Genomic DNA, 25,847 nt, shown 5'->3' on the forward strand with positions numbered 1-25,847 from the left:
TCATTATTTTCTGGTCTGGGCAAGCCATTTAATCTCTTTATAACTTTGTTTCCTCTCCCTTGAAATGGCTAATTAATTACAGGGTGTTTATAATGTCCCTGTGCATATTAAAGTTGAATAAATTTGGGAGTATACTCCTTGTTTTATCACAGTACAGTCTCCTCCTTCCTCCATTCTCTATCACCCAACCCCACAGTCCAATTCAGCAATGTGATCTCCATTGCAGTTCAGCTTTTTCAGTTCTAAATAACGGTTCTAACCTGGCCCATAAAGAATAGACGATTAAGGGTTTAGAGTTGCCCAGAACTTTATAAACACCCTGTACCTGTCTCCACCTCATGGTAATGGTGGGAAGTCCTTTGGAGAATCCAAGATGGCATCACTGTGGTTCATGTTAGACCGGCCCATATTCAAGAGATAGGTGTGTCTGTAAAGTGTGCCTCAGGGATGTAAAGCTAATCTTGCTGTTGAACATTCATCCCAGGTGATCAGAAAAGGAGAAGTGAGCTGCTGCTGGACCTGTACTCCGTGTAAAGAGAATGAGTTCGTCTTCGATGAGTACACGTGTAAGGCCTGCCAGCTGGGCTCCTGGCCCACTGACGATCTGACAGGTAAAACCCTCGGGATTTTGTGATGTTCAGATTTCCAGCTCCACTGTTGCTGAGGGTTTAAGATATGCGGAGTTTGGTTTTGGGGGGTCCTAAATGTTAATCAAACAATCAGTCATATTTATTGAGTGCTAACTGCATGCAGCGCCCTGTACTAAGCCCTTGGGAGGGTACAGTATAACAGAGTTGGTAGACACGTTCCCTGCCCATAATGAGCTTACATTCTAGAGGGGACTCAACTGCTCACTCTAATAGCACCAGGTTAGTACTGTAGTCAGTGAGAGCATCTTCATGAAAAGCTGTGTGCATTATCATGTAAATGGGTACCTTACCTTTTAGGGAGTAGTCCCTGAAGGATTAGGGATATGAGCACTGGAAGACCTTTGGTGTATGTGAAAGGGCTCCAGAGCTCATAATGTGCATTTCTGGAGCAGAGACCTGATCCTAGGATAGTATCACACCGCTAACCCTGTTTATTTATTTATATTAATGTCTGATTCCCCCTCTAGACTGTAAGCTTGTTGTGGGCAGGGAACGTGTTTACCAACTCTGTTCTACTGCACTCTCCCCAAGTGCTTAGTACAATGCTCTGCACACAGTAAACGCTCAATAAATCTGACTGATTGATTGCTTTAGGTTTCACATCTCTGTGCACTCCACCTGCCTTACCCAACCCAACTCTCTGCTTAACCAAGGAGACCAATGATGCATTTGTCTGGGCCCTGTAACCCCAGTGCCAGCTCTGCCAGATCCACGTCTCTCTGGGAAGCTCACATGTACTCGCACCCCAGCTCTGCCACTCATCTGCTGTGTGGCCTTGGGCAAGTCATTTCACTTCTCTGGACCTCAGTTACCTCATCTGTAAAATGGGGATTGAGACTGTGTCCTACCTGATTTGCTTGTCTCCACCCAGCGCTGAGTACAGTGCCTGGCACATAGTAAGTGCTTAACAAATACCACAGTTATTATTCCCTTTTCCCCCATCTCACATCCCTCGCATCCCCGAGTGACCGAATAACCTTTTTAAATACGTCTGTTTATTGTTATATTGTACTCTTCCCAGCGCTTAGTACGGTGCTCTGCACCACGAAAGCACCAATAAATGTGATTGAATGAATGAATGAATGCTGTTCATCAATGCTCACTATGTGCTAAGCACTGGGGTAATTACAGCAGAAGGGGATCTGACCCAATCCCTGGCCTGGACACAGTTGTCAGTCCAAGAGGGAGGCAGAGCAGGTATCTTACCCCCATTTTGCAGGGGAGGAAACTGAGTCCCAAAGAAGTTAAATGACCTCCTCAAGAATCCACATCAAGTCAGTGGCAGAGCTGGAAACTCCCACTCTCCAGCTCTTCCCCCTAGAACATACTACCTCCTTTCCATAAAAGTAACCCCCCACCCCCTCACATACACAAACAATTCAAACATCTCAGACTGGCATTAACATTTCCTTGCCCTGTCCCCCAATCAAGGTTTCCTGTAGCGTATTCCTAGGGTAGGAGGGAAGAAGGCAAGGTAAAGTTCAAAGGCATGGATAAGTTGATGGTCTCCAGGCTGATTTGTCATTTTCTCATTCCAGAGCCACATAAAATTAGCTGTCTATTTGATTTTCTTTATTGGATTTAGATGTGGAAAGCAAAGAAAGTTTCAGGTCATTAAATGCTTGGTTCTTTGCTTTAGAGTCTTTTATTTTACTGGTTGGTTGTGGAAAACAAAGTTTTTGGTTTAAATGTGAGTGGCAATAAATATTTTCGTTTGATTAGGCATTGGAGCAGACTTTCTCTCTGAGATGAAGCCCAGACTGCTGGGAGAGATGAATTTGGGGTTCACAACTTAAGTGGGGGTGCCTCTATTTTTAGGGTAAGCTCTTGTAGACAGCAAATGGGTCTCGTGATCTTTTGTATTTCCCAAGGGCTTTCAACACTACGTGGTACTCAGTAAATACCATCACTACTTCTAAAAGAGAGAAGTGATTGGGAGAGAAGAATGTCCTGACCCCGTCCTGGAGAAGGTTTCCTCAGTCAGGTCCTTCTTGCCCAGGATTGTTTCACCGATCAATGAAATGTTCCTTTAGCGCTCAACGAAAAAGATTGATTGATTGATTGATCTATTGGACGGAAGAAATAGTGTCAGGAAGGTGAACAGCAGAAATTGGGAGCATATTTAGTGTCTTGCCAAGGACGCAACTGCACCATTTTTCTCACTGAAGGGAAGTACACCTTGAGGAACTGCCAGTGATGGCGGCGGCTACCTCAAACTGGCTGCCTCAGCCTCTGCGGTGCATCAATAGTTTCTTCCTGTGTCCCGATTCAGATCAATCAGCGGTATTTACTGAGCACTTACTATGTGCTGATCATGATGCTAAGTGCTAGAAAGGGTACAATAAAACAGAAATAGCAAACAAATTCCCTGCCCTTAATGAGCTTACAGTCCAGAGGGGAAGACGGAGATTAAGAAAAATAAATAATGTATAATATATAATTTAAAGATGCGTACACAGGTTCTGTGGCATTGGGATGGGGCAAATATCAAATGTCCAAAGGTCACAGATCCAAGGGCATAGATGAAGCAGAAGGGAGAGCGAGCTGGGCAAAAGACAGGTTAATTGGGGAAGGCCTCTTGGAGGAGGTGTGACCTTAATAGAGAAGCAGCATGGCTCAGTGAAAAGAGACCGGGCTTTGGAGTCAGAGTCCATGGGTTCAAACCCCGGCTCCACCAATTGTCAGCTGTGTGACTTTGGGCAAGTCACTTAACTTCTCTGTGCCTCAGTTACCTCATCGGTATAATGGGGATTAAGACTGTGAGCCCCCCGTGGGACAACCTGATCACCTTGTAACCTCCCCAGTGCTTAGAACAGTGCTTTGCCCATAGTAAGCGCTTAATAAATGCCATCATCATTAGTATTATTATTATTATTAATAATAATAATAATAATAATAATGCTTTGAATGTGGAGAGAGTGTTGATCTGGCATATACAGAGGAATAATAAGTTCCAGGATAGGGGGAGGAGATGGGAATGGGGTCGGTGGCGAGATAGATGAGTTTGTGACACAGTGAGTAAGCTGGCACTAGAGGAGCAGTGCGGGCTGTGTTGTAGTAACGCTTGCTGTTACTAGAAGAGAAAAAGCACCCAAGCCAGGGGTAGTATCATGATGCCCTGGTTATTAACTAAAGCAATACCCAAGTCCAGTTTTAAGCAAATATATGGACTTTGCCCGCCCCTGATCCTTCTCTGACTTTGCCTGCCCCTGATCCTTCTCTGTTTACTTAACCCTTGTCTAAGGCATGGAAGAAACTTCTGTTCATTTAAAACAGCTCTTCGATTTCATAAGAAAAGAATCAATGATCTCCGAATGGCATTTTCTAACCAGTAATAAGCCATATTTGGCTATTTGCAATTACCTTGCAAATAAAATATTTAAACATTAATATTTTCAGAAAGAATATCATTTTGTTCCAAGATCTTTCTGTTCTTCATCAATATGGATTTGTAGTGTAGCAGGTACAATTGAGGATTGTTCAAAAACCATTTGGAAATAACTAAATTGGACAAAATAGCATTGTGGTTTTATTGATTTCAGGTCACTATGAATACAGAAAGCCTAAAGAAAACCGTTTTTCCCACCACAGACTATAACATATTATGAAACAATGTCTGTCATCACATTATCCAACCCAGTGGGACGACGCTCTGTGTAGTGTTGGTATGTTGTACAAGTAATAGGAAGCAGATAAATGCTTCACATTAGGCAGAGCGAAAAACGCTTCAGATATCATATGGCCCATGGTGCTCACAGACAGTTTAAAGTTAATCTGTTGCAATGAAATGGGGTGGAGTTTAATCAGGCTGGAAAATAGGCTAGGCCTGACTGCTTTTCTCTAAATGCTCATGAGACCATCCAGTAAAAAGTCACAAATGGGTGATGTGTTTCGGGGCCTTTTCCACTTGAGACCCCTGAACCTTTTCCATCTGGGCCTGAACCTTGCTAGTTTGCTGGAGACTTCTCCCCTTCTCAGCTGCTTGAAGGGGAGGAGAGAGTGGAATATCTCCTCAGGAACTCTCTGCTCTTTGGGTTGCATGCTCCTCTGCCCCACTCAGTTCTCCAGTTCACTGCTCAGTACTCAATAAAGAGGTGCTCAAGAAATGCTGATGATGACAAAGTTCTCTCACTTCCTTCTCCCTTTCATTTGACTTTTTTATAAATCCGTGACTGTGGGAAAATGCCAGGGGAATTTGTTGCAGGTCTGAACCTAATGTTCTGGGGATCAGGGGAGGGAATAATTAATAGCAGGATGTGGGAGAGGACGGGGGAGGGTAATGCAAGACAGCGCTTAGAACAGTGCTTTGCACATAGTAAGCGCTTAATAAATGCCATCAAAAAAAAAGAAGCAATGCAGATTTGACGAACTAAATAAGCCTCAGAGGGTGGAATTAGTGTAAATTTATGTGAAGATCAAAGCAGCAAAAGTAGTATTTCTTGAACACCTACTGGGTGAAAGGAGCAGACACCTATCAACTAAACATACTCACCAGCACAGAATTAGATTCGTTCTTCGTAAAAAGCTCCTAGTACGTGCAAGATCTAATCTATCTGCCTGTGGGCTGGTGAGAGAGTACTCAAGGAAGCTTGGTGGAAAGGTTTAGAGAGATCTGGCTGTCAGATGCCCCTTTTCTCCATACCTGACAGCATTAAGCTGCTCCCATCTCCTCCAACCCACTTCTAGTCGAGTCTGCCTCTCCTCTCACAAGCCTTCCTGATCCGGCTCTCTCCAACCCCCTCTTACCATCAGCGCTTCTTCAGCCCCCTTTACTCTCCCCCATGCTAACTCTGAGTGGCTTTAGGATTCCAGCTCACAACCCCTGTTCCACATGGGGCTTACGGTCTAAGTGGGAGGGAGAACACGTATTGAATCCCCATTTTACAGATGAGGAACCTCTGTACCATGGGGTACAGAGAAGATAAGTTGGTAGACACGTCCTCTGCCCACAGTGAGCTGTGTCTTGAAAACACCCCACATTCTTCCCTCACGTATTTTTATGGTATAGGCTGCAGCCCTCTCTTTTGGAAACCGTTCCTCACCAGTATGCATTTCCGATCAACCTTCTGCTTGGCACTTTTCGGCATTAAATGTGAAACCTTAGGCCTCAATTATGAAATCAGTCATCACAGGCAGTCTCATATCCCACTAATAAAATGTAGCCAATGAAGGAGAAAAATATAGCCCTCCTTTTCGGCTCTTTGTGGGATTGTATTAAAGGAATCTGGGGAACAAAAAGAGTCATAAACCTTGCAAGGCGTGAAATAGGATGGAACAGATGATGAAGGCATGGCTGTAAGTCACCTCCATGGCCACGTTAGCAACCAACCCCCCATCAATCCTTGTTTTCTGGCCCCAGGATCTATGGCCCATTCGGAATATGATCTGCTGTTTTCTGCTTCGGAAAGTACCAGGGCTATAAAATGAGTGAATTAGTGGACAGTCATTCCCTTTGGGCGAGGGCTAATTAAATGGGTCCAGAAGACTGGAAACATACACCTGGTTGATGGCCTTAGCAATGCACTTCTGCTCTCCAGGAAGCCTATGGGACTCACCATTTCTCCCCTTTAGCTCCCCTAAAGACCTGATGTGATAAGAATAACTGGGGAATTTATTAAGTGCTTGCTCTTTGCTTCACACTGGGGTAGGTACAAGTACACAGTCCCTGCCTCACGCGGGACTCATAGTTTATCCCTGTTTTACAGATGAGGAAACTGAGGCTCGGAGAGGTTAAGGGATTTATGCAAAGTCACACAATAGAGGCCAATAGAGACTCGAACCCAAGTCACCAGGGACTGAGATACTCCTGGGAGGTACCAAGCTCTTTCTGTTCAGCCTCACTCTGAAAGTGTCTACCGACTCTAGCATTGTGCTCTCCCAAGTTCTTAGTACAGTGCTCTGCACACAGTAAGCACTCAAAAAGTTCAACTGATTGATTGATTGAGGGGTGATTAGCTCTTACACTATTTCTGGCGGCTTAATCTCTCTGTACCTCGGTTTCCTTGAGCCCACTGTTGGGTAGGGACTGTCTCTATATGTTGCCAACTTGTACTTACCAAGCGCTTAGTACAGTGCTCTGCACACAGCGCTCAATAAATATGATTGATGATGATGATGATGATGCAAACTGGGAATGAAATACCTGTCCTCTCTCTCAGATGGTGAGCCCCTAGTGAAATAGGAACTGTGTTTTGTCTGATAATCTACCTCAGCATTTAAGATAGGCCTTAGTTAATGCCATCATAAACACCTCCCCATATCTGCGGGTGTCATCAGTGGCTACCCTGAGGAAAAACCATTAGGCTAATTAATCAATCAACTGTATTTATTGAGCACTTACCGTGTGCAGAGCACTGTGTACTGTGCACAGTAAAACAGAATTAGCCTAAATGTTCCCTGCCCATAAAAAGCTCGCAGTCTAAAATGGGTGACAGACATTAATATGAAGACGTAATATATAATTTAGAGATATGAACGTAAGTGCTGTGGGGTTGGGAGTGGGGTGAATATCAAACGGCCGAAGGTCCAAGCGCAAGGCGAACATCTCATTAGTCAAGAGCTAAGCCCTCCACCGCTTCCCCCTACCCCCGCCTCTCTCATTTCCACTCTTGTCAGAGATTCTGGAGAACTTGTCTTCCTGGTATGACTTCAACTCGAATTGCTTATTGTACACTGAGCTCACGCTGGCTCTCACTGTGAAGCCAGCCTGCTTGCAGGATTGGGCATATTGTGGGGGCTTGTTTCTTTGTTCTTTGATCTATGTCTTCTTTACATTCTTTATGTATGCGCATTAGGTACGAATAAGAATGCACTCATGTGGTCTCCTGGCTTACATGAGTCACCGTTTCCCTTGGAGTGTGCCCAGAAAATTTCCATGATCAAGGTCTTAATTGGGCTGTTTCTTCTGCACCAGTCGGACAAGATGCAGAGTATTGCGGACCTTTGTCTGCTTGACAAGTACACCCAGTTCTTCTATAAGAGGGGGTCGAGTCCCTGCTGGAAACTTGCATTAAGGAAGTGTCACGCTCTAGCACACTCCTGGGTCCAATGCTCTTTCTTCCGACCCTTTGGTCCAACCCTGTGCCCCACTGTATTCAAAAAGGTTCTCATTGTTGAAAGCACATTTTCTAATTCCATAACAGAGGTCTAGCCAAAACGTGTACCCAAACCCAGCCCTATGGGAATATTGAGTTCATTTCCTTTTCTATGGAGATGCTTCTTTAGAGAAGCACCATGGCTCAGTGGAAAGAGCACGGGCTTTGGAGTCAGAAGTTATGGGTTCAAATCCTGGCTCCGCCACTTAGCTGTGTGACTTTGGGCAAGGCACTTAACTTCTCTGTGCCTCAGTTACCTTATCTGTAAAATGGAGATTAGGACTGTGAGCCCTCCGTGGGATAACCTGATCACCTTGCATCCCCCCTCACCCACCCCCGAGTTTAGAACAGTGCTTTTCACATAGTAAGCGCTTAATAAATGCCATCATTAGAAATGCAGCATGTCCTGGTGGAGAGTTCTAGTTTTGGCTCTGAAACTTGCCTGCTTTTCTTTTCTTTTTTTTATGGTATTTGTTAAGCACTTACTACATCTCAGGCATGATTCTAAGCCCTGGGGTAGATACAAGATTATCAGGTTGGAAGCAGTCCTTATTCCACACAGGGCTCACAGTCTTAATCCCCGTTTTACAGATGAGATAACTGAGGCACAGAGAAATTAAGTGACTTGACCAAGGTCACACAACAGACAAGCAGCAGAGACAGGATTGGAACCCAGGTCCTCTGACTCTCAGGCCTGTGCTCTGTCCACTAGGCCACACTGCTTCCCTGGTGCTGTGTAGGATACAGTCCCACCAGCCTCAGGGCTGCAGAGAAGAGCTCTGGACTCAAAAATCTCCAGTGGCTACCAATCAATCTGCGCATCAGGCAGAAACTCCTCACCCTGGGCTTCAAGGCTGTCCATCACCTCGCCCCCTCCTACCTCACCTCCCTTCTCTCCTTCTCCAGCCCAGCCCGCACCCTCCACTCCTCCGCCGCTAATCTCCTCACCGTACCTCGTTCTCGCCTGTCCCGCCATCCACCCCCGGCCCACGTCATCCCCCGGGCCTGGAATGCCCTCCCTCTGCCCATCCGCCAAGCTAGCTCTCTTCCTCCCTTCAAGGCCCTGCTGAGAGCTCACCTCCTCCAGGAGGCCTTCCCAGACTGAGCCCCTTCCTTCCTCTCCCCCTCGTCCCCCTCTCCATCCCCACCATCTTACCTCCTTCCCTTCCCCACAGCACCTGTATATATGTATATATGTTTGTACATATTTATTACTCTATTTATTTATTTATTTATTTATTTTACTTGTGCATATCTATCCTATTTATTTTATTTTGTTAGTATGTTTGGTTTTGTTCTCTGTCTCCCCCTTTTAGACTGTGAGCCCACTGTTGGGTAGGGACTGTCTCTATACGTTGCCAATTTGTACTTCCCAAGCGCTTAGTACAGTGCTCTGCACATAGTAAGCGCTCAATAAATACGATTGATTGATTGATTGATTGGACTGAGAGCAGCATGGCCAAGTGGTTAGAGCCTGGGCCTGGGCATCAGAATGACCTGGGCTCTAATCCCGGCTCCGGCACTTGTCTGCTGTGTGACCTTGGGCAAGTCACTCCTCGTTGCTTCAGGTCCCTCAACTGCAAAGTGGGGATTAAGACCTTCAGCCCCTTGTGGGACGGGGACTGCGTCTAACCTGATTACCTTGTATGTTCCCCAGCACTTAGTACAGTGCCTGCTATACAGTAAGCACTTCAACAAATACTGTAAAAGAGGAGAACAACGCTCCTCTGACTGGTGAGCCCATTTTCACACGTGCTCCATCTCTGCTTAGGTTGCGACCTGATCCCCGTGCAGTACCTCAGGTGGGGCGACCCCGAGCCCATCGCGGCGGTCGTCTTCTCCTGCCTGGGCCTGCTGGCGACCCTGTTCGTGACGGCCATCTTCATCATGTACCGCGACACCCCCGTGGTCAAGTCTTCCAGCCGGGAGCTGTGCTACATCATCCTGGCGGGCATCTGCCTGGGCTACCTGTGTACTTTCTGCCTCATCGCCAAGCCCAAACAGATCTACTGCTACCTGCAGCGGATAGGCATAGGCCTCTCCCCCGCCATGAGCTACTCGGCCCTGGTCACCAAGACCAACCGCATCGCCCGCATCCTGGCGGGTAGCAAGAAGAAGATCTGCACCAAGAAGCCCAGGTTCATGAGCGCCTGCGCCCAGCTGGTTATCGCCTTCATCCTGATCTGCATCCAGCTGGCCATCATCGTCGCCCTCTTCATCATGGAGCCGCCCGACATCATGCACGACTACCCGAGCATCCGGGAGGTCTGCCTGATCTGCAACACCACCAACCTGGGGGTCGTCACTCCCCTCGGCTACAACGGGTTATTGATCCTGAGCTGCACTTTCTACGCCTTCAAGACCCGGAACGTCCCGGCCAACTTCAACGAAGCCAAGTACATCGCCTTCACGATGTACACCACCTGCATCATCTGGCTGGCCTTCGTGCCCATCTACTTCGGGAGCAACTACAAGATCATCACCATGTGCTTCTCGGTCAGCCTGAGCGCCACGGTGGCCCTGGGCTGCATGTTTGTGCCCAAGGTGTACATCATCCTGGCCAAGCCGGAGCGGAACGTGCGCAGCGCCTTCACCACGTCCACCGTGGTCCGCATGCACGTCGGGGACGGGAAGTCGTCTTCCGCCGCCAGCCGATCCAGCAGCCTCGTCAACCTGTGGAAGAGGAGGGGCTCGTCGGGGGAGACCCTGAGGTAAAGTTGGCCTCGGGGGTGGGAGGGGGACGGCCGCCGCAGTTGGGGTCCGCGGGGAGGGACGACCCGAAGCCTGGGGCCGCTCGGGACGGTCCGGTTTCCGGCCGGCCCCTCTCCCCTTCCCGGTTCTCATCGGGAGGCGGGGGTCGACAGAAGGGCGTCCGCCATTCTCCTGTGCGGTCAGTGGACGCCTGGAGCGTAGGGCATGATGTCGGTCAGTGGAATGAATCGGCGGGGTAATGATAAGAACAAGAAGAATTGTGGTATTTATTAAGCACTTCTATGTGCCAGGCACTGTACAGAGTGGTGGGATACAAGCAGATCGGATTGGACATGGACCCTGTCCCGCGTGGGGTTCATATAGTCTCAATCCCCATTGTACAGATGAGGGAACCAAGGCCCAGAGAACAACAATAATAATAATAATGATGGCATTTTTTAAGTGCTTACTATGTGCAAAGCACTGCTGTAAGCACTGGGGAGGTTACAAGGTGATCAGGTTGCCCCATGGGGGGCTCACAGTCTTCATCCCCATTTTACAGATGAGGTAACTGAGGCGCAGAGAAGTTAAGTGACTTGCCCAAAGTCACCCAGCTGACAATTGGCGGAGCCGGGATTTGAACCCATGACCTCTGCCTCCAAAGCCCGGGCTCTATCCACTGAGCCATGCTGCTTCTTTAGAGAAGTGAAGTGACTTGCCCAGTGCCGCACAGCAAACAAGTGGCGGAGCTGGTATTAGAACCCATGACATTCTGACCCCCAGGCCTGTGCTGTATCCACTACGCCATGCTGCTTATAGCTGGGGCCGCTCGGCCCCCTGGAAAATGAGAATCAGAAGACCTGGGTTCGAGTTCCTTCACCTGCCCACCATCTGAACTTGGGCCGGTCATTCGGTTTTTTCAGTCTCACTTTCCTCCTCTGTAAAATGGAAAGTGACTTCCTGTTCTCTTTCCATCATAGACTGAGGATCCTGGTCAGGGAACAGTGACTGTGTCTGACCTGATTATTTTATTTCTATCCCAGTGCTTAGCACAGGACATGGCACATTGCAAGAACTCAATAAAGACCATCATTATTATTACTCTTCTCCTCCTCTGTCTCGCGACTGCTGCTGTGAGGGACGGCGCTATCCGCTAGCGATCCCCGGGAAGATCGACTGATTTTTAGAGATGTCTGGGGAGTGATGTGATTGTAAGGTCGGAGCAAGCGGGGTAGCCTAGTGGATAGAGCAAGGGCCTGAGAATAATCAGAAGGACCTGGGCTCTGCCACTTCTCTGCTGTGTGACCTTGGGCAAATCACTTCACTTCTCTGTGCCTCAGTTCCCTCCTGGGTAAAATGGGGGTTAAGACTGTGAGCCCCAGGTGGGACAGGGACTGCACCCAACCTGATTGTCTTGTATCTACCCCACTGCTTAGTACAGTGCCTGGCATATAATAAGTGCTTAACAAATGCCATATTTTAAAAAAACACAGATGTAGGAGATCTGGGGTCCAGGTGGGATGATAACTGGCTTGGGTGAGTATCCGTGGTCAGTCAACAGACACCTGTGCCGCTTTTGATTCAAAAGCCCGGTTTAGCAAAGACTGTGTAAACCACTTCCCTCTAGTGGACCTGTCTGCCTTTAGAATATTCAACCGGCACTACTAGGGCTGATTCAGTTTATCCAAGTGAATAGAGGCCTTTGTTTATGAAATCGTAGCACCGAGCCCCTTGTGCTTTCGCCTGATTTGGGATTGCTTTTTGCTGATCACAGCCATGTTCATTGGATCATTGCCCCTGTCTCAGATCCCCCAGCAGTGTTTCCACTAAATTTCCTGGGGATGCAGAAACAGGGAGTCGAGGCTGGGATTGCTGGGTTTTATTTAGTGATTTTGTCTTTCTCCTCCAGCAGAGGTCTGTGGTCTCTTTCCTCACTTTCCTCATCTGTAAAGTAGGGATCGACTTCCTGTTCTCTTTCCATCTTAGACTGGGAGTCCTAGGGGACTCATGGAAGGGTTCGGTAGATGCAAGTGGGTAGTGGCCTTTGTTCATAAAATCCTAGCAGTGAGCCCTTGGGCTTTCTCCTGATTTGGGGTTGCTTTGCTGACCACATCCAATGTTTGTTGCATCACTGCCCCTGGCTAAAATTCCCCCGGCGGGATCCCCATTTGCCTATTCCAGCCGGTCTGTTTCCACTAAATTTCCTGAGGATGTAGAAATAGTGAGTCGAGTCTGGGATTGCTGGGTTTTATTTAGTCACCTTGTCTTACTCCCCCAGCAGAGCTCTGAGGTCTCTGCCCGGTCCTTTCTGACAGAGCATCTGGAATTTGTAGGCTCAGTTAGGAGAGGACCAAGCTGAGGATTTATTGCCGTGCCTTCCTGAAGCACCGAGTCTGTCTCCACTGTGGCTCCTCCTGCCAGCTCAGACTTCAAGCTGACCTGAGGGAGGAACAGAAGCTCTGGAGCAAGTGGGATGGGGAAAGGGTTGTCTCCCCAGAAAACGGCACCAAGATAGTGCAGAATCAGCTCGCTGTGGGACGGGAATGTGTCTGTTATATTGTACTCTCCCAAGTGCTTAGTACAGTGCTCTGCTCACAGTAAGCGCTCAATAAATACAATTGACTGACTTCTGCAAAATGGCACTATAACATCATTTTGCTACTCTGTTCGTCTGGCGTGATACTTGTGACACCACGTGCATCTGCTTGTCTGGTGTTGGAAAGGGTCACCAGTATCCCTTGTAGATGCCTACGACATGTTTACGTGTCTCTCTCCACATCTAGACTGTACGTTCATTGTGGGCAGGGAATGTGTCTGTTATATTGTTGTACTTACTCTCCCAAGTGCTTAGCACAGTGCCCTGTAAACAGTAGGTGCTCGATATATACGACCGATGGCTTGATTGCAGGTGAACTATTTTCCCCTCACACACAGCCGATTCAGGGCTTATTGTAACGACAGCTTCCTCGTAGCTGGTGTGTCACGAAGTGTAAACTGAGGTGCAGTTGGCAGCCATTTTGTGGCCTATATCATGTACTGCTGCCTGACTGAATTGGTAATTCTCTCCCACCAACGGGCCAGCGAGGGGAAAGTGATACTGCTCTGAGATAAATTAGGAGAGACTGAAGCATATGGAAGGGAAGGGCTGCAGAGCAAAGGTTTTCTCCCTCACCCTATGAAGAGAAGACATGACGTTAGAACCCTCCTGGGGCGAGGGGATATTTGAACTAGACAAGTAAACCTATTCCATACCTTGCAGGGTTCAGCAATCATCTAAGGAATTACCCCAATGTCTGTGGAAAAAAAGAGCAGAAAAGCAGCCCTATGGCACATTTAGAGAGCAGCGCAAGGTTTTATTTAAGAGGGAGTGTGTCAGGGTAGAATTTTTAAGGGAACATGCTATTTGTGTCACTAATGCATGGAGGTCCCTATGATTAACATTTTCAGTTCTTGACGCTAATTTATAGCACAGTGGAGTGTTGCATCAACTCACTGTCAAACAGATAATGCCAGGGTTTCATTTACAGCTTTCGCATCAGCTGCAAGTCGACAGATAAAGAGCCTGCTCCGGCCTAAATAAAGCCGTGCATCTGGTTTAGCCGTAAACTGGGATGGTGTGGAAGATTGCCGCTGTTGGCAGTTCAGGAGCCACTGGGTTGTGTGTACTGCAGAAATCCTCTCCTCACTCATTCATAGGTGGAGGAGAAACCACTTGTTTCTGCCTGAGGTCTAATCCTCTTCAGGGACGCGATTTGAGGTGGATGAGCAAGGAGCCCTTTCTCTTCGGGACTAGTTCTTTCTTCCCTTTCACAAAGATCATTTCCCAAATCAGGCTGTTAATTACTGAATCACACATATCGGCTCTGAAATTAGACATGCCATCTGCTAAGCCTCCAAAACTCCCTTCGGTATACAGTGTCTAGAAAATTGCTTCACTACTCTGGCAAACATAGACAGCGACTAGGAAATCTCTGGGAGGAAACGGGCCCTTTTAAGTCCTCCGGAATTTCCAATCCACCCATAGCCGTGTGATTTCATTTCCAGTAGTCTCAGCGGTTGATTAGGGAGCCTTGGATTGATGTCCACAGAAATTCAGGGGCCATCCCACTTACCCAAAACGGCCACCCATGTTCAAATGACCATCCAAATTTTACCATACCTCATTTATCCAATATGGGGAACTGGATATAGCTGCATCAGTAAGTCACTGGAGGCTTTTATTGCCTGGAAGAGTGATCAGAGCTCAGTTTTTAGCAATAGCTAGGGGACATGTAGTTAATATCAGTCAATCAGTGGTATTTAATGAGCTCTTACTGTGTGCAGAACACCGTATTTACTGTGTATTTGGGAGAGTTGGTATTCGCATTCCCTGCCCACAAGGAGCTTTTTACTTTCTAGAGAGGGAGACAGACATTGATATCAACAAATAAATTCAACACTATGTACATTAGTGCCATGAGGCTGATTCATTCATTCATTCATTTAATCGTATTTATTGAGCACTTACTGTGTGCAGAGCACTGTACTAACTGCTTGGGAAGTACAAGTTGGCAACATATAGAAATGGTCCCTTCCCAGCAGTGGGCTCTGCAAGACAATAAGATCAGAAGTGGTCCTAGTTGTATATGGGGACTCGCAGTCGTAGAGATAAGGAGAGCAGGGTTCGTCTTCCCATTTTGCAGATGGGGAAACTGATGCACAAAGCAGTTCAGTGACTTAAGGTCACATAACAGGCCAGGCAGAGCTGGGGCTAGAATTCACGTTTCCTCATTCCCAGTCTCATGCCTCTACCATCATCATCATCATCATCAATCGTATTTATTGAGTGCTTACTTTGTGCAGAGCACTGTACTAAGCGCTTGGGAAGTACAAATTGGCAACACATAGAGACAGTCCCTACCCAACACACTGCCTCCTTAAGACACCCCCCTCCCCCCGGCCCTGATATAGACCCAGCTGGATTCTCCTTGACTTTCAAGTGCTTAATACAGTGCCTTGCACACAGCAAGCGCTCAATAAATACGACTGAAAGAATGAATGAAGAGTGTTTAAGTTGAGGGTTGAGTATGGGCCAAAGATGCCGTAAACTGAGAAGCAGTGTGGCTTAGTGTCAAGAGCATCCTCTTGGGAGTCAGAGGACGTGGTTTCTAATTCTGCCTCCGCCATTTGTCTGCTGCGTGACCTTGTTACTTAACTTCTCTGTGCTTCAGTTAGCTCATCTGTAAAATGGGGATTAAGACTGTGAGCCCCATGTGGAACAACCTGATTACCTTGTATCTACCCCAGCTCTTAGAACAGTGCTTGGCACATAGTAAGCGCTTAATGAATACCATAATTATTATAAACGTGATTGCAGATGATGATAACAGGATTGTCTTTATAAGCAGTACAAGTTCCTAGGTAATTTCCATGTCACCTGGGAGTGGTGGAAATGGAAATAATAACTTGGAGAAGCCAGAGATATACTGATCAAGTATTCCACTCTCTAAAGCACTCAGTCAGCTCACCCCATCCTACTTCCGTGATCTGAACATGCCAAAAAAGTCTAATCATTGCAGAAATGTTTTGTGCATGTAATAATATCTGTGCTCTTCTTTATGGCCAAAATCTCCACAGCAGCACCTCAGGAAAGACACGGCAAACAGTGACTATTAAAACAGAATCATTGCTGAGCTACCTCTCGAATGTACGATCTGGAACTGAGTCACTATGACTCAAATGATCTGTTCCTCTCCTAACCTGTTAGAAAAGAAACATGCATATGGCCATACCTAAAAATAATAACAATAATTATGGTATTTGTTAAGCGCTCACTGTGAGCCAGGCATTGTTCTAAAGAGTGAATACAAGCAAATGGGGTTGGACACAGTCCCTGTCCCATGTGGAGCTCACAGTCTCAATCCCCATTTGACGGATGAGGTAACTGAGGCACAAAGAAGTAAAGTGACTTGCCCAAAACCACACAGCAAACAAGTGGCAGAGCTGGGTTTAGATCCCATGACCTTCTGACACACAGGCCTGTTCTCTATCCATGACACCATGCCTAGAATATGAATGAAGTTGTTTAGTCTAGCCAGCTGTTCAGCTGGCCTCCTGTTGAAGATTCAGCTCCTCTGATGAAGAGACACAGGATCTGTCCCTGCCCCTTTGAAATACAAATGCTCTCAGCAAATACACACGCACACACACACCACCCTGTAGACACCACCAGAAAAAAAAGGCCAAATCTAATATGCAGATTAGCTTCAGTTTGGCTCCGTGCAAACAACTTGCAGTAGAACAGGTGTTCCATGTAGCATCCGGAATGCCTGCCTCATTTCATTCTGTAGGTTACGCATGTGGAAGTGCTTTCACTGGGAAAGTTCATTAAGCATCCAGGCATTGACTGCACACCTGAAGACATAATGATAAGTCACGCCTAGAATACCTCTTTCGCATGATGATGATGATCGGAGGCTTATTTGCAATGCGCTCCGGTCTACACCCATCTGGTGGGTCCCTGGAACATTGACAAGTGATTATGGAACATTACTATCCTATTCCGTTTAGCCCTCTTGGTTGGTTCCTTGAAAATAGAGTAGTAAGTGGAAGAAAGCTAAAGTATGATTTCCCCATAGGAAATAGCATAAAGTGCATGAATACATTCCCAAGATCCAAAAAAGTTGACAAACCATAGAAGTATATTGTTGTATGTTATAAGAATACAATAAACACACGGACAGGGTCAAATCCTGGTGTAAACAGGTGGCCCAAGTGAGACAGTTTGAATTCTATTTTTTGTGTGCATGTTTTAAAAGTTGGTGTTCAGTGTTATCCTACTCAACAAAGAGGCACCTTGTATTAACATATTTCAGACTTGCTATTATGAAATGCTAAAGTGAAACTGTTTTTACCACTTTATTCAAGTCAGTGAAGTTGCTTTTGAAGTTGAACATGAGGGGGATGGAGTTAAGCCTTATCTTTAAGTGAGAGAGTGCTGTAAGGAATACTGGCTTTAAAATTAAGTAGCGCTGTTGCAGAGGAGTGTTATAATGGGGGATGACTGAATTCCAAAATCTCCATCTTTCCCGCCTCCTCCTCGGTGACAGAGCACAAAAAAGTGAACATCGGTCCTCACAGGGTAAGAAATCAAGCATGTTATCGAGTATCACTCTGTCTCTGCCCTTTTCTGGAGTGTGAGCGTGTTATCAAGTTGGCCCTTTTCTCAAGTGTGATTTGGGCAGCTTATTCTTGATTGTGCTTCAGTCTCTGCCAGGGCCTAAAAGAGGAAGGAACTGGCATGATTCCTTCTTGAGGGTCAGAGACACTGTCAGATGACCTCTCCTCCTCTTCTCCTCTCCCCCCTGTCTTCCCTTCTCCTTTTCCTCCTTTCCCTCTCCCTCTCTTCATTTCCATCTCTGCTTTGTCTCCCCCTCTATCCTTTTCTCCCTCCCCTTTCCCCCTTTCCCTCTCCCTCTCATTTCCCCCTCTACTTTGTCTCTCCCTCACTCCTTTTCTCCCTCCCCCTTTCTCTCTCTTTCCCTCTCTCCTTCTCTTCCTTCCCCCTCCTTTTCCTCTCCCTCTTTCCCTCTCTTCCTTTCCCTCCTCCTCTCCCTCTGTCCTTTTCTCCCTCCTCATTTTTCATCCCTTTCCCTCTCTCTCCCTTTTTTCCTTTCCCCCTCATCCCCTCTTCCTCTCTCTGCATCTCTTCCTCTTTCCCTGAATGAATTTTAATCAGCTTCCTCCCAAAGTATGCCTGATAAACTGGCTCTCGCTAAATGCCACATGAATAGTAATAGCAGTCCTGGGGCTTGAAATCATGATCTGAGGTGTCTTAAAGAATGCTGAGTCCTACATTTCCCCCACATCCAGATTGGGCTTGGTGGCCTCTGACAGGAAAGCCATCTATCCAACACATCAAGAACAATGCCCTGGGAAGCCTCGTGGAAACCCTGGGGCAGAGCATTGCTGTCACAGAATGTAAGCTCCCAGAGGGCAGAAATTTTATCACTTCTTTTTGTTATACTTTCCCAAACACTTCAGGCCCAGGCACTGTGGGTGCTCAATAAATAGTAATACTTCTATAGAGGCGCTAGCATGCATACAGGAAGAAGAAATAACTCTCTCCTAGCTACAGGCACTGGGAGTAGGTTAACTAAACCCCATTTTCCCCATCGTAGAACAGAGAATTGAGCCTTAAGATTTAATATTCCATAGGAAAGCTGCAAGTACCAAATGGGAACAAAAGATAAATGCACATATAAAGAACAATCATTAATCCTTCAAGCTATCATCCCCGCGGTCCTTAAAGGATTTTTGAAAATTCAGGAAACGTCTACGACAGATACACCAAAATGCCAACTACTGCTAAACTCTCAATGGCCCCAAAGCATTGCACCCATCTAGAACAAAGCACTCCTAAGAGTTCCATCCCTTTCCCATAATTTGTTTTTCACTTTCAAAGCCGCAATCTCACAGCGTTGAGAGAAGATACACAGGATTCAGTCTTCAATCGTTCCAGAGGGTTTAGCTTAACGACATTCCTTATGCAGACAGAGTTTTTGGTTTTGGAAGCTGCATCTCAGGCGGGTCAGACAGCTTGCGAACGCCCGTTTGCAAAAATTCACAGAGATCTCTATCTTCAAGCCCTCCCCCAAATTCCACCTCCTCCTAAAAGCCTTATCTGATTAATTCATAAAATCACATTCATGGCAACCCAACAGCCGCCTTTAATCGTATGTATTTGATTCCCATCCTCAGCACTTATGAATATATGCAACTTATTTGTATATTCAGTTATGTATTCTGCTACTTGGTCTTGACATATAAGTCAGCCGTCATCTCCCAAGTGGTTCATACAATGCTCTGCATACATTTGGCACTCAATGCACAAAATCAATTTGATCTCCTTCCCCTCCGGTAATTGTAAGTTCTTTGAGGGAAGGGAACATATGTTTTGCTGTTATCAATCGGTGGTATTTATTGAGCACTTACTGTGCAGTGGTACTGTACTATACTAGAGAAGCAGCGTGGCTCAGTGGAAAGAGCACGGGCTTTGGAGTCAGAGGTCATGGGTTCAAATCCCGGCTGCCAATTGTCAGCTGTGTGACTTTGGGCAAGTCACTTCACTTCTCTGGGCCTTGGTTCCCTCATCTGTAAAATGGAGATGAAGACTGTGAGCCCCCCGTGGGACAACCTGATCACCTTGTAACCTCCCCAGCGCTTAGAACAGTGCTTTGCACATAGAAAGCGCTTAATAAATGCCATCATTATTATTATTCTCTGCGCCTCAGTTACCTTATCTGTAAAATGGGAGTGAAGACTGTGAGCCTTCTGTGGGACAACCTGATCACCTTGTAACCTCCCCAGCGCTTAGAACAGTGCTTTGCACATAGTAAATGATTAATAAATGTCATCATCATTATTATTATTATACTAAGCGCCTAGGAGATTACAGAACAGTAGAGTTGGTAGACATGATCTCTTCCCTCAAAGTTCTGTACTCTTCCAAGCCCTTAGGGCAGTTCTTTACCCTCAGGAGGGACTCCAAATTCTGTTGTGGCAGACCCCAGTGCTTATCAGTGCTTGGGAAGCAGCGTGGCTCAGTGGAAAAGAGCACGGGCTTGGGAGTCAGAGGTCATGGGTTCCAATCCCAGCTCTGCCAATTGTCAGCTGTGTGACTTTGGGCAAGTCACTTAGCTTCTCTGTGCCTCAGTGACCTCATCAGTAAAATGGGGATGAAGACTGTGAGCCCCATGTGGGACAACCTGATCACCTTGTAACCTCCCCGGCGCTTAGAACAGTGCTTTGCACATAGTAAGCCCTTAATAAATGCCATCATCATCATTATTATTATTATTATCACAGTGCTAGTTGGCTACATAGTAAGCTCTCTCATTATCATGTAAGCTCATTGTGGGCAGGGAATATGTCTACCAACTGTTATGGTGTACTCTCCCAGGTGCTTAATACCGTGCTCTGCGCACAGTAAACGCTCAATAAATATAACTGATTGATATATATGTATATATATATATATATGATATATATATATAAATGATATATATATAAATGATATATATATCATTTTGTCAGGGGGAGACAGGCTCCTCACATTTGCTTATATATATGCATATCATACATATGTATATATGTATACAAGGGCAGGACATGTATACTGCCCTGTATATATGTATATATGTTTGTACATATTTATTACTCTATTTATTTATTATTTTACTTGTACATATCTATTCTATTTATTTTATTTTGTTAGTATGTTTGGTTTTGTTCTCTGTCTCCCCCCTTTTAGACTGTGAGCCCACTGTTGGGTAGGGACTGTCTCTATATGTTGCCAACTTGTACTTCCCAAGCGCTTAGTACAGTGCTCTGCACACAGTAAGCGCTCAATAAATATGATTGATTGATTGATTGATTGATAGCTGTTGTTGGCACTTACAGCACTAAAAGGACGAACGGAAATGAGCTGAACAGAAAAGTGGAGAATCCCCCCAATTGCCCACTAGGTGGCAGGTGAACTTTGTGGGCCTTGTCTTTCAGAAATAACTCATGAGAAAATGGTCATTTCATGCAAAAATTCTGCTTTTTAATCTTGGGGCGCATTCATTCATTCATTCAATCGTGTTTATTGAGCGCTTACCGTGTGCAGAGCACTGTACTAAGCGCTTGGGAAGTACAAATCGGCAACAGATAGAGACGGTCCCTACCCAACAACGGGCTCACAGCCTAGAATCAGGTTGACCACAGTCCACATAGAGCTCACAGACTTAATCCCCATTTTACAGATGAAGTAACTGAGGCCCAGGGAATAATAATAATAATAATGGCATTTATTAAGCGCTTACTATGTGCAAAGCACTGTTCTAAGCGCTGGCGAGGTCACAAGGCGATCAGGTTGTCCCACGGGGGGCTCACAATCGCACATGAGACAAGGGCATCCATAATGGACTGGGGGCGCCTGCCAACTTCACAGAAGTAGCCTGAGACAAGTTTTCCAGGACTAGTCTCTATATGTTGCCAATTTGTACTTCCCAAGTGCTTAGTACAGTGCTCTGCACATAGTAAGCGCTCAATAAATACGATTGATATATATATATATATATTTATATATAGTGAGACAATCGCTAGGTATACCACCTGGGGAAAGGGGTGTTCAAAGAACTGTTCCCATTCTCGTTCTTCAGTGTGGGTGTCTAATCCTACCACATACAACAGGATGATTGATTTGAAATGTTTGAGAGTGCAGGGCATAATGAATCTGTGCACTACATTTCCATTCCCACCAGAAACTTGAGTAGCCCACCAAATTTTCACTACCCCTTCCAATTCTTAATAGTGACTATAATTGTAGCATTTGTTAATTGCTTACTATGTTTCAAGCACTGTACTAATCAGTTCTCACATGGTAAAGTAGGGTAAGTAATGTGAAAGGCCTTTAGATAATAAAAGTGCTAAACCTTCCCCTCCCCACAGCACCTGTATCAGTGGCAAGAGCATGGGCTCTGGAGTCAGAGGTAATGGGTTCAAATCCCGGCTCCTCCAATTGCCAGCTGTGTGACTTTGGGCAAGTCACTTCACTTCACTTCTCTGGGCCTCAGTTCCCTCATCTGGAAAAGGGGGGATTAAGACTGTGAGCCCCCCATGGGACAACCTCATCACCTTGTAACCTCCCCAGCGCTTAGAACAGTGCTTTGCACATAGTAAGCGCTTAATAAATGCCATCATCATCATCATCATCATCACTGGATATCTGTGATTTGGCATGCAGTGAATTGGATTGTTGTAACCCGCTGGTATCCCACATGGGCCCCATCTGGAAAGACTGGCCCTGGGTCATTAGGGGAGGGGCCGAGGGGAAGCAAGTGGGTTTCAGGACTTCATGGGAGGTACAGCCAAGGGGTTCTCTGCGTTGGCTCAGGGTCAGCAGAGAATCAGGACTTGTGTACATGATAAGGGTCCATCATTTTATCAGGGGGAGACAGGCTCCTCACATTTGCTTAGCATTAATGATGATGATATCTACTAGGTCATTAGTTGTGTTCATATATCAGGATAAAATAGTCAAATAAATGTTTGAAAAAGCATACCCAAGTCTCAGTGGTGATTAATGGACACTCTTCGATACCGTGTCTTTATAACATCTGTTCTGCTCCCCCTGCTTGTGGTTCCCTCTTCTCCTCCCTCCCTCCCACCCACCCCATCCCTACTGCAGTTTGGCCTCCGACTGCTTCAGAATCAGTTCTTCTCCCATGGCCAACCCAGCTTTTCTTACTTCCTTTTATTTTTTCTTTTATGGTATTTGTTAAGCGCTTACCATGTGCCAGTCTCCAGCTCCTTTCCCGGATCTTTGAAATAATTAATCGTGACGGTCTCCAAAGTGGAGTGGAAATTTGTTGATTATCCAGGGAGGGAGGTCTAGTGGAAAGAATACAGGACTACAGTCAGGAGACCTGGGTTATAATCCCAGGTTTGCCCTGGCCTGCTTTTTGTCCTTGGACTAGTCAGTTAACTTTTCTAAGCCTCAGTTTCTTCATCTGTAAAATGGGAATTTAAAAAAAAATTCCCTGTCTCTTAGACCAACGTGAGACAGGGACTATGTCCATTCTGGTTGTGTGGTATCTATCATAGTGCTTGGCACATAGTAAACCCTTAATTTCCATCACAGAAATCACACACATGTCCTGCCCTTGAGGAAGCTTAGTGGAAAGATCACGAGCATGGGCGTCAGAGGACCTGGGTTCTAAGCCCGGTTCTGTTCCTTGTCTGCTGTGTGAACTTGGGTAAGTCACTTAACTTCTCTGTGCCTCAGTTCCCTGACCTGCAAAAGGGGTATTCAATAACTCCTACTTAGGCTGTGAGACCTATGAAGGATCTGATTATCTTGTATCTACCCCAGCGCTTAGTAGAGTGCATGGCACAGTCAGAGTTAACAAGTACCACAATTATTATTATTCTTATCATTATTATTATTCAGTGGGAGTGCAAAAAGGCTGATGGATTCACCGAAGAATAATAATAGAATAAAAACGAGAGCAGTAGTAGGGTGAGTTTGTGCCATCTTGGAAATTTGGATTTGATATAATGTTTCACAAATCAAGGCCTCTCTGCCCCCAATTCTGACATTAATTTGGAAAAGTCTGTTCATTTCTCTCTTCCTGGGGGTTGGGAATGAACAGCCTCAAGAATTTTTTTAGTAAATAAATTTGCAATTGGCATTCTTCAAGTATTTGGGAAGTCTCCAGTGGAGGATACAGGAGAAGCACAAAGGCCTATTCTTAACTCTGTTGGCTAAGCAGAACCTTTGGTGGGCAGAAAAATCCTAATCCCCTGGGCTGGTTCTTGGCAGGTATGAATAATAACAATGAATCACAGAAGGAAAATGACATAAGGTACAGTGCATTTCTCCCTCACTTTTAAAGTAAGATCATTTGGTGTGAAGTTGACAATTATTGATCAGTAGCGTCAACAGTTTATCTAAATGTGGAAGTGATCGTATTTCCAACAATTAGTGTATTTACGTGTGAGGATTCTTTGACATCAAGCCCAGAGGATAGTTATACAGTTAGAGGGTTTAATTGAAACGTTTTCTACTCATCTCATCTCCTTTTGCCAAATGGACAAATAAACATTCTTTTGAATATCATTGTTAGACCAGCGCCCGTTTTTCAATTCCCTAAAATTGCTAGTAGATCACAGGTGGGAGCTATTGTCTGCAAACTCTATTGTACTCTCCTGAGCACTTAGTACCAGTGCTATGCTCAAAGTAGGCACTCAAAAATGCCATTGATTGACTGCATTCATATCCCAAGCAACTCATAGCCGTCCTATCAATCAAATTTTTTTTGAGCACTTGTTGAATGCAGAGCACTATAGAGAAGTACCGTGGCCTAGTGGATAATAATAATAATAATAATAATAATGGTATTTGTTAAGCACTTACTATGTGCAAAGCACTGTTCTAAGCGCTGGATAGAGCAAAGGCCTGGAAATCAGAAGGACTTGGGTTCTAAACCTGGCTCCGCCACTTATCTGCTGGGTGTCCTTGGGCAAGTCACTTCATTTCTCTAGGCCTCAGTTACCTCATCTGTAAAATGGGGGTTAAGACTGTGAGCCCCAAGCAGGACAGGGGCTGTGCCCAACCTGACAACCTTGTATCTACTCCAGCGCTTAGTACAGTGCCTGGCACATAGTAAGCGCCTTCCTTCCTCTCCCCCTCGTCCCCCCTCCATCCCCCCATCTTACCTCCTTCCCTTCCCCTCAGCACCTATGTATATGTATATATGTTTGTACATATTTATTACTCTATTTATTTATTTATTTTACTTGTACATAGCTATTCTATTTATTTTATTTTGTTAGTATGTTTGGTTTTGTTCTCTGTCTCCCCCTCTTAGACTGTGAGCCCACTGTTGGGTAGGGACTGTCTCTATATGTTGCCAATTTGTACTTCCCAAGCGCTTAGTACAGTGCTCTGCACATAGTAAGCGCTCAATAAATACGATTGATGATGATGATGATGATAACGAATACCATTAAAAAAAACTGGTTGGCAGAGCACAATAGAATTAATAGACACAATCTCCTCTATTTTCAAAGTTGGTAAGAGCATCAACAGTGTTTAGTGAAAGCTTACTGGGTGTAGTGCACTGTACTAAACACTTAGGAAAGTACATCAGAAACACAAGAGCGTGATCCCTGCCGCCAAGGCCCTTATGGGTTAATATTGACCATGTACAACTGATCTTCTGACTTTGTATATGTAAGTGCCAATTGCTGCATGCTATATCATCAATCGTCTTTATTGAGCGCTTACTGTGTGCAGAGCACTGTACTATACGAAACTATACTATACTAAAGTGTTAGCTGCTCGTAATGCCTGTTACTGATTTCAAGACGGCCTCTTGTCCTTCCAATCTTTGCGAGGAGATCACAGCCTCTCCGGATAGCTGGCCGGTAAGCAGAAACTCTCTGCTGTCGAAAACTCACCCTGCTATATCCACCTTAATCTGTCGAAAATTGCATGGACAGCTTTCAGGAAATCTAAAAGAAAATTTGATAAAATGTTGGCTTATGCTCTCTCTGACTCCTAAATTGATAGTTGAATACTAATAATAATAATGGCATTTGTTAAGCGCTTATTATACGTGAAGCACTGTTCTAAGTGCTGGGGGCGGGGAGGATACAAGGTGATCAGGTTGTCCCACGTGGGCTCAGAGTCTTAATCCCCATTTTACAGATGAGGTAACTGAGGCACAGAGAAGTTAAGTGACTTACCCAAAGTCACACAGCTGACAAATGGCAGAGTCGGGATTAGAACCCATGACCTCTGGCTCCCAAGCCCATGCTCTTTCCACTGAGCCAAGCTGCTTCTCATGTTTATGCCCAACAGAGTCCATCATATACAGTCCAAAGC

The 25,847-nt window shown here is 45.6% G+C and overlaps 1 protein-coding gene across 3 annotated transcripts in view; it reads left to right on the forward strand.

Annotated features, from left to right (window-relative positions):
• GRM5 (glutamate metabotropic receptor 5) overlaps window positions 1–25,847 on the forward strand; it is a 205,589-nt gene that overhangs the window by 155,596 nt on the left and 24,146 nt on the right. For all 3 annotated transcript variants that reach the window (XM_038762028.1, XM_038762030.1, XM_038762029.1), the window contains exons 7-8: window positions 485–611; window positions 9,516–10,455. In XM_038762028.1, the coding sequence (XP_038617956.1) occupies window positions 485–611; window positions 9,516–10,455 (1,067 nt within the window). The remainder of the gene's footprint in view (window positions 1–484; window positions 612–9,515; window positions 10,456–25,847) is intronic.

The sequence above is a fragment of the Tachyglossus aculeatus genome, chromosome 20, assembly GCF_015852505.1.
Source record: "Tachyglossus aculeatus isolate mTacAcu1 chromosome 20, mTacAcu1.pri, whole genome shotgun sequence".
NCBI lineage: Eukaryota > Metazoa > Chordata > Mammalia > Monotremata > Tachyglossidae > Tachyglossus > Tachyglossus aculeatus.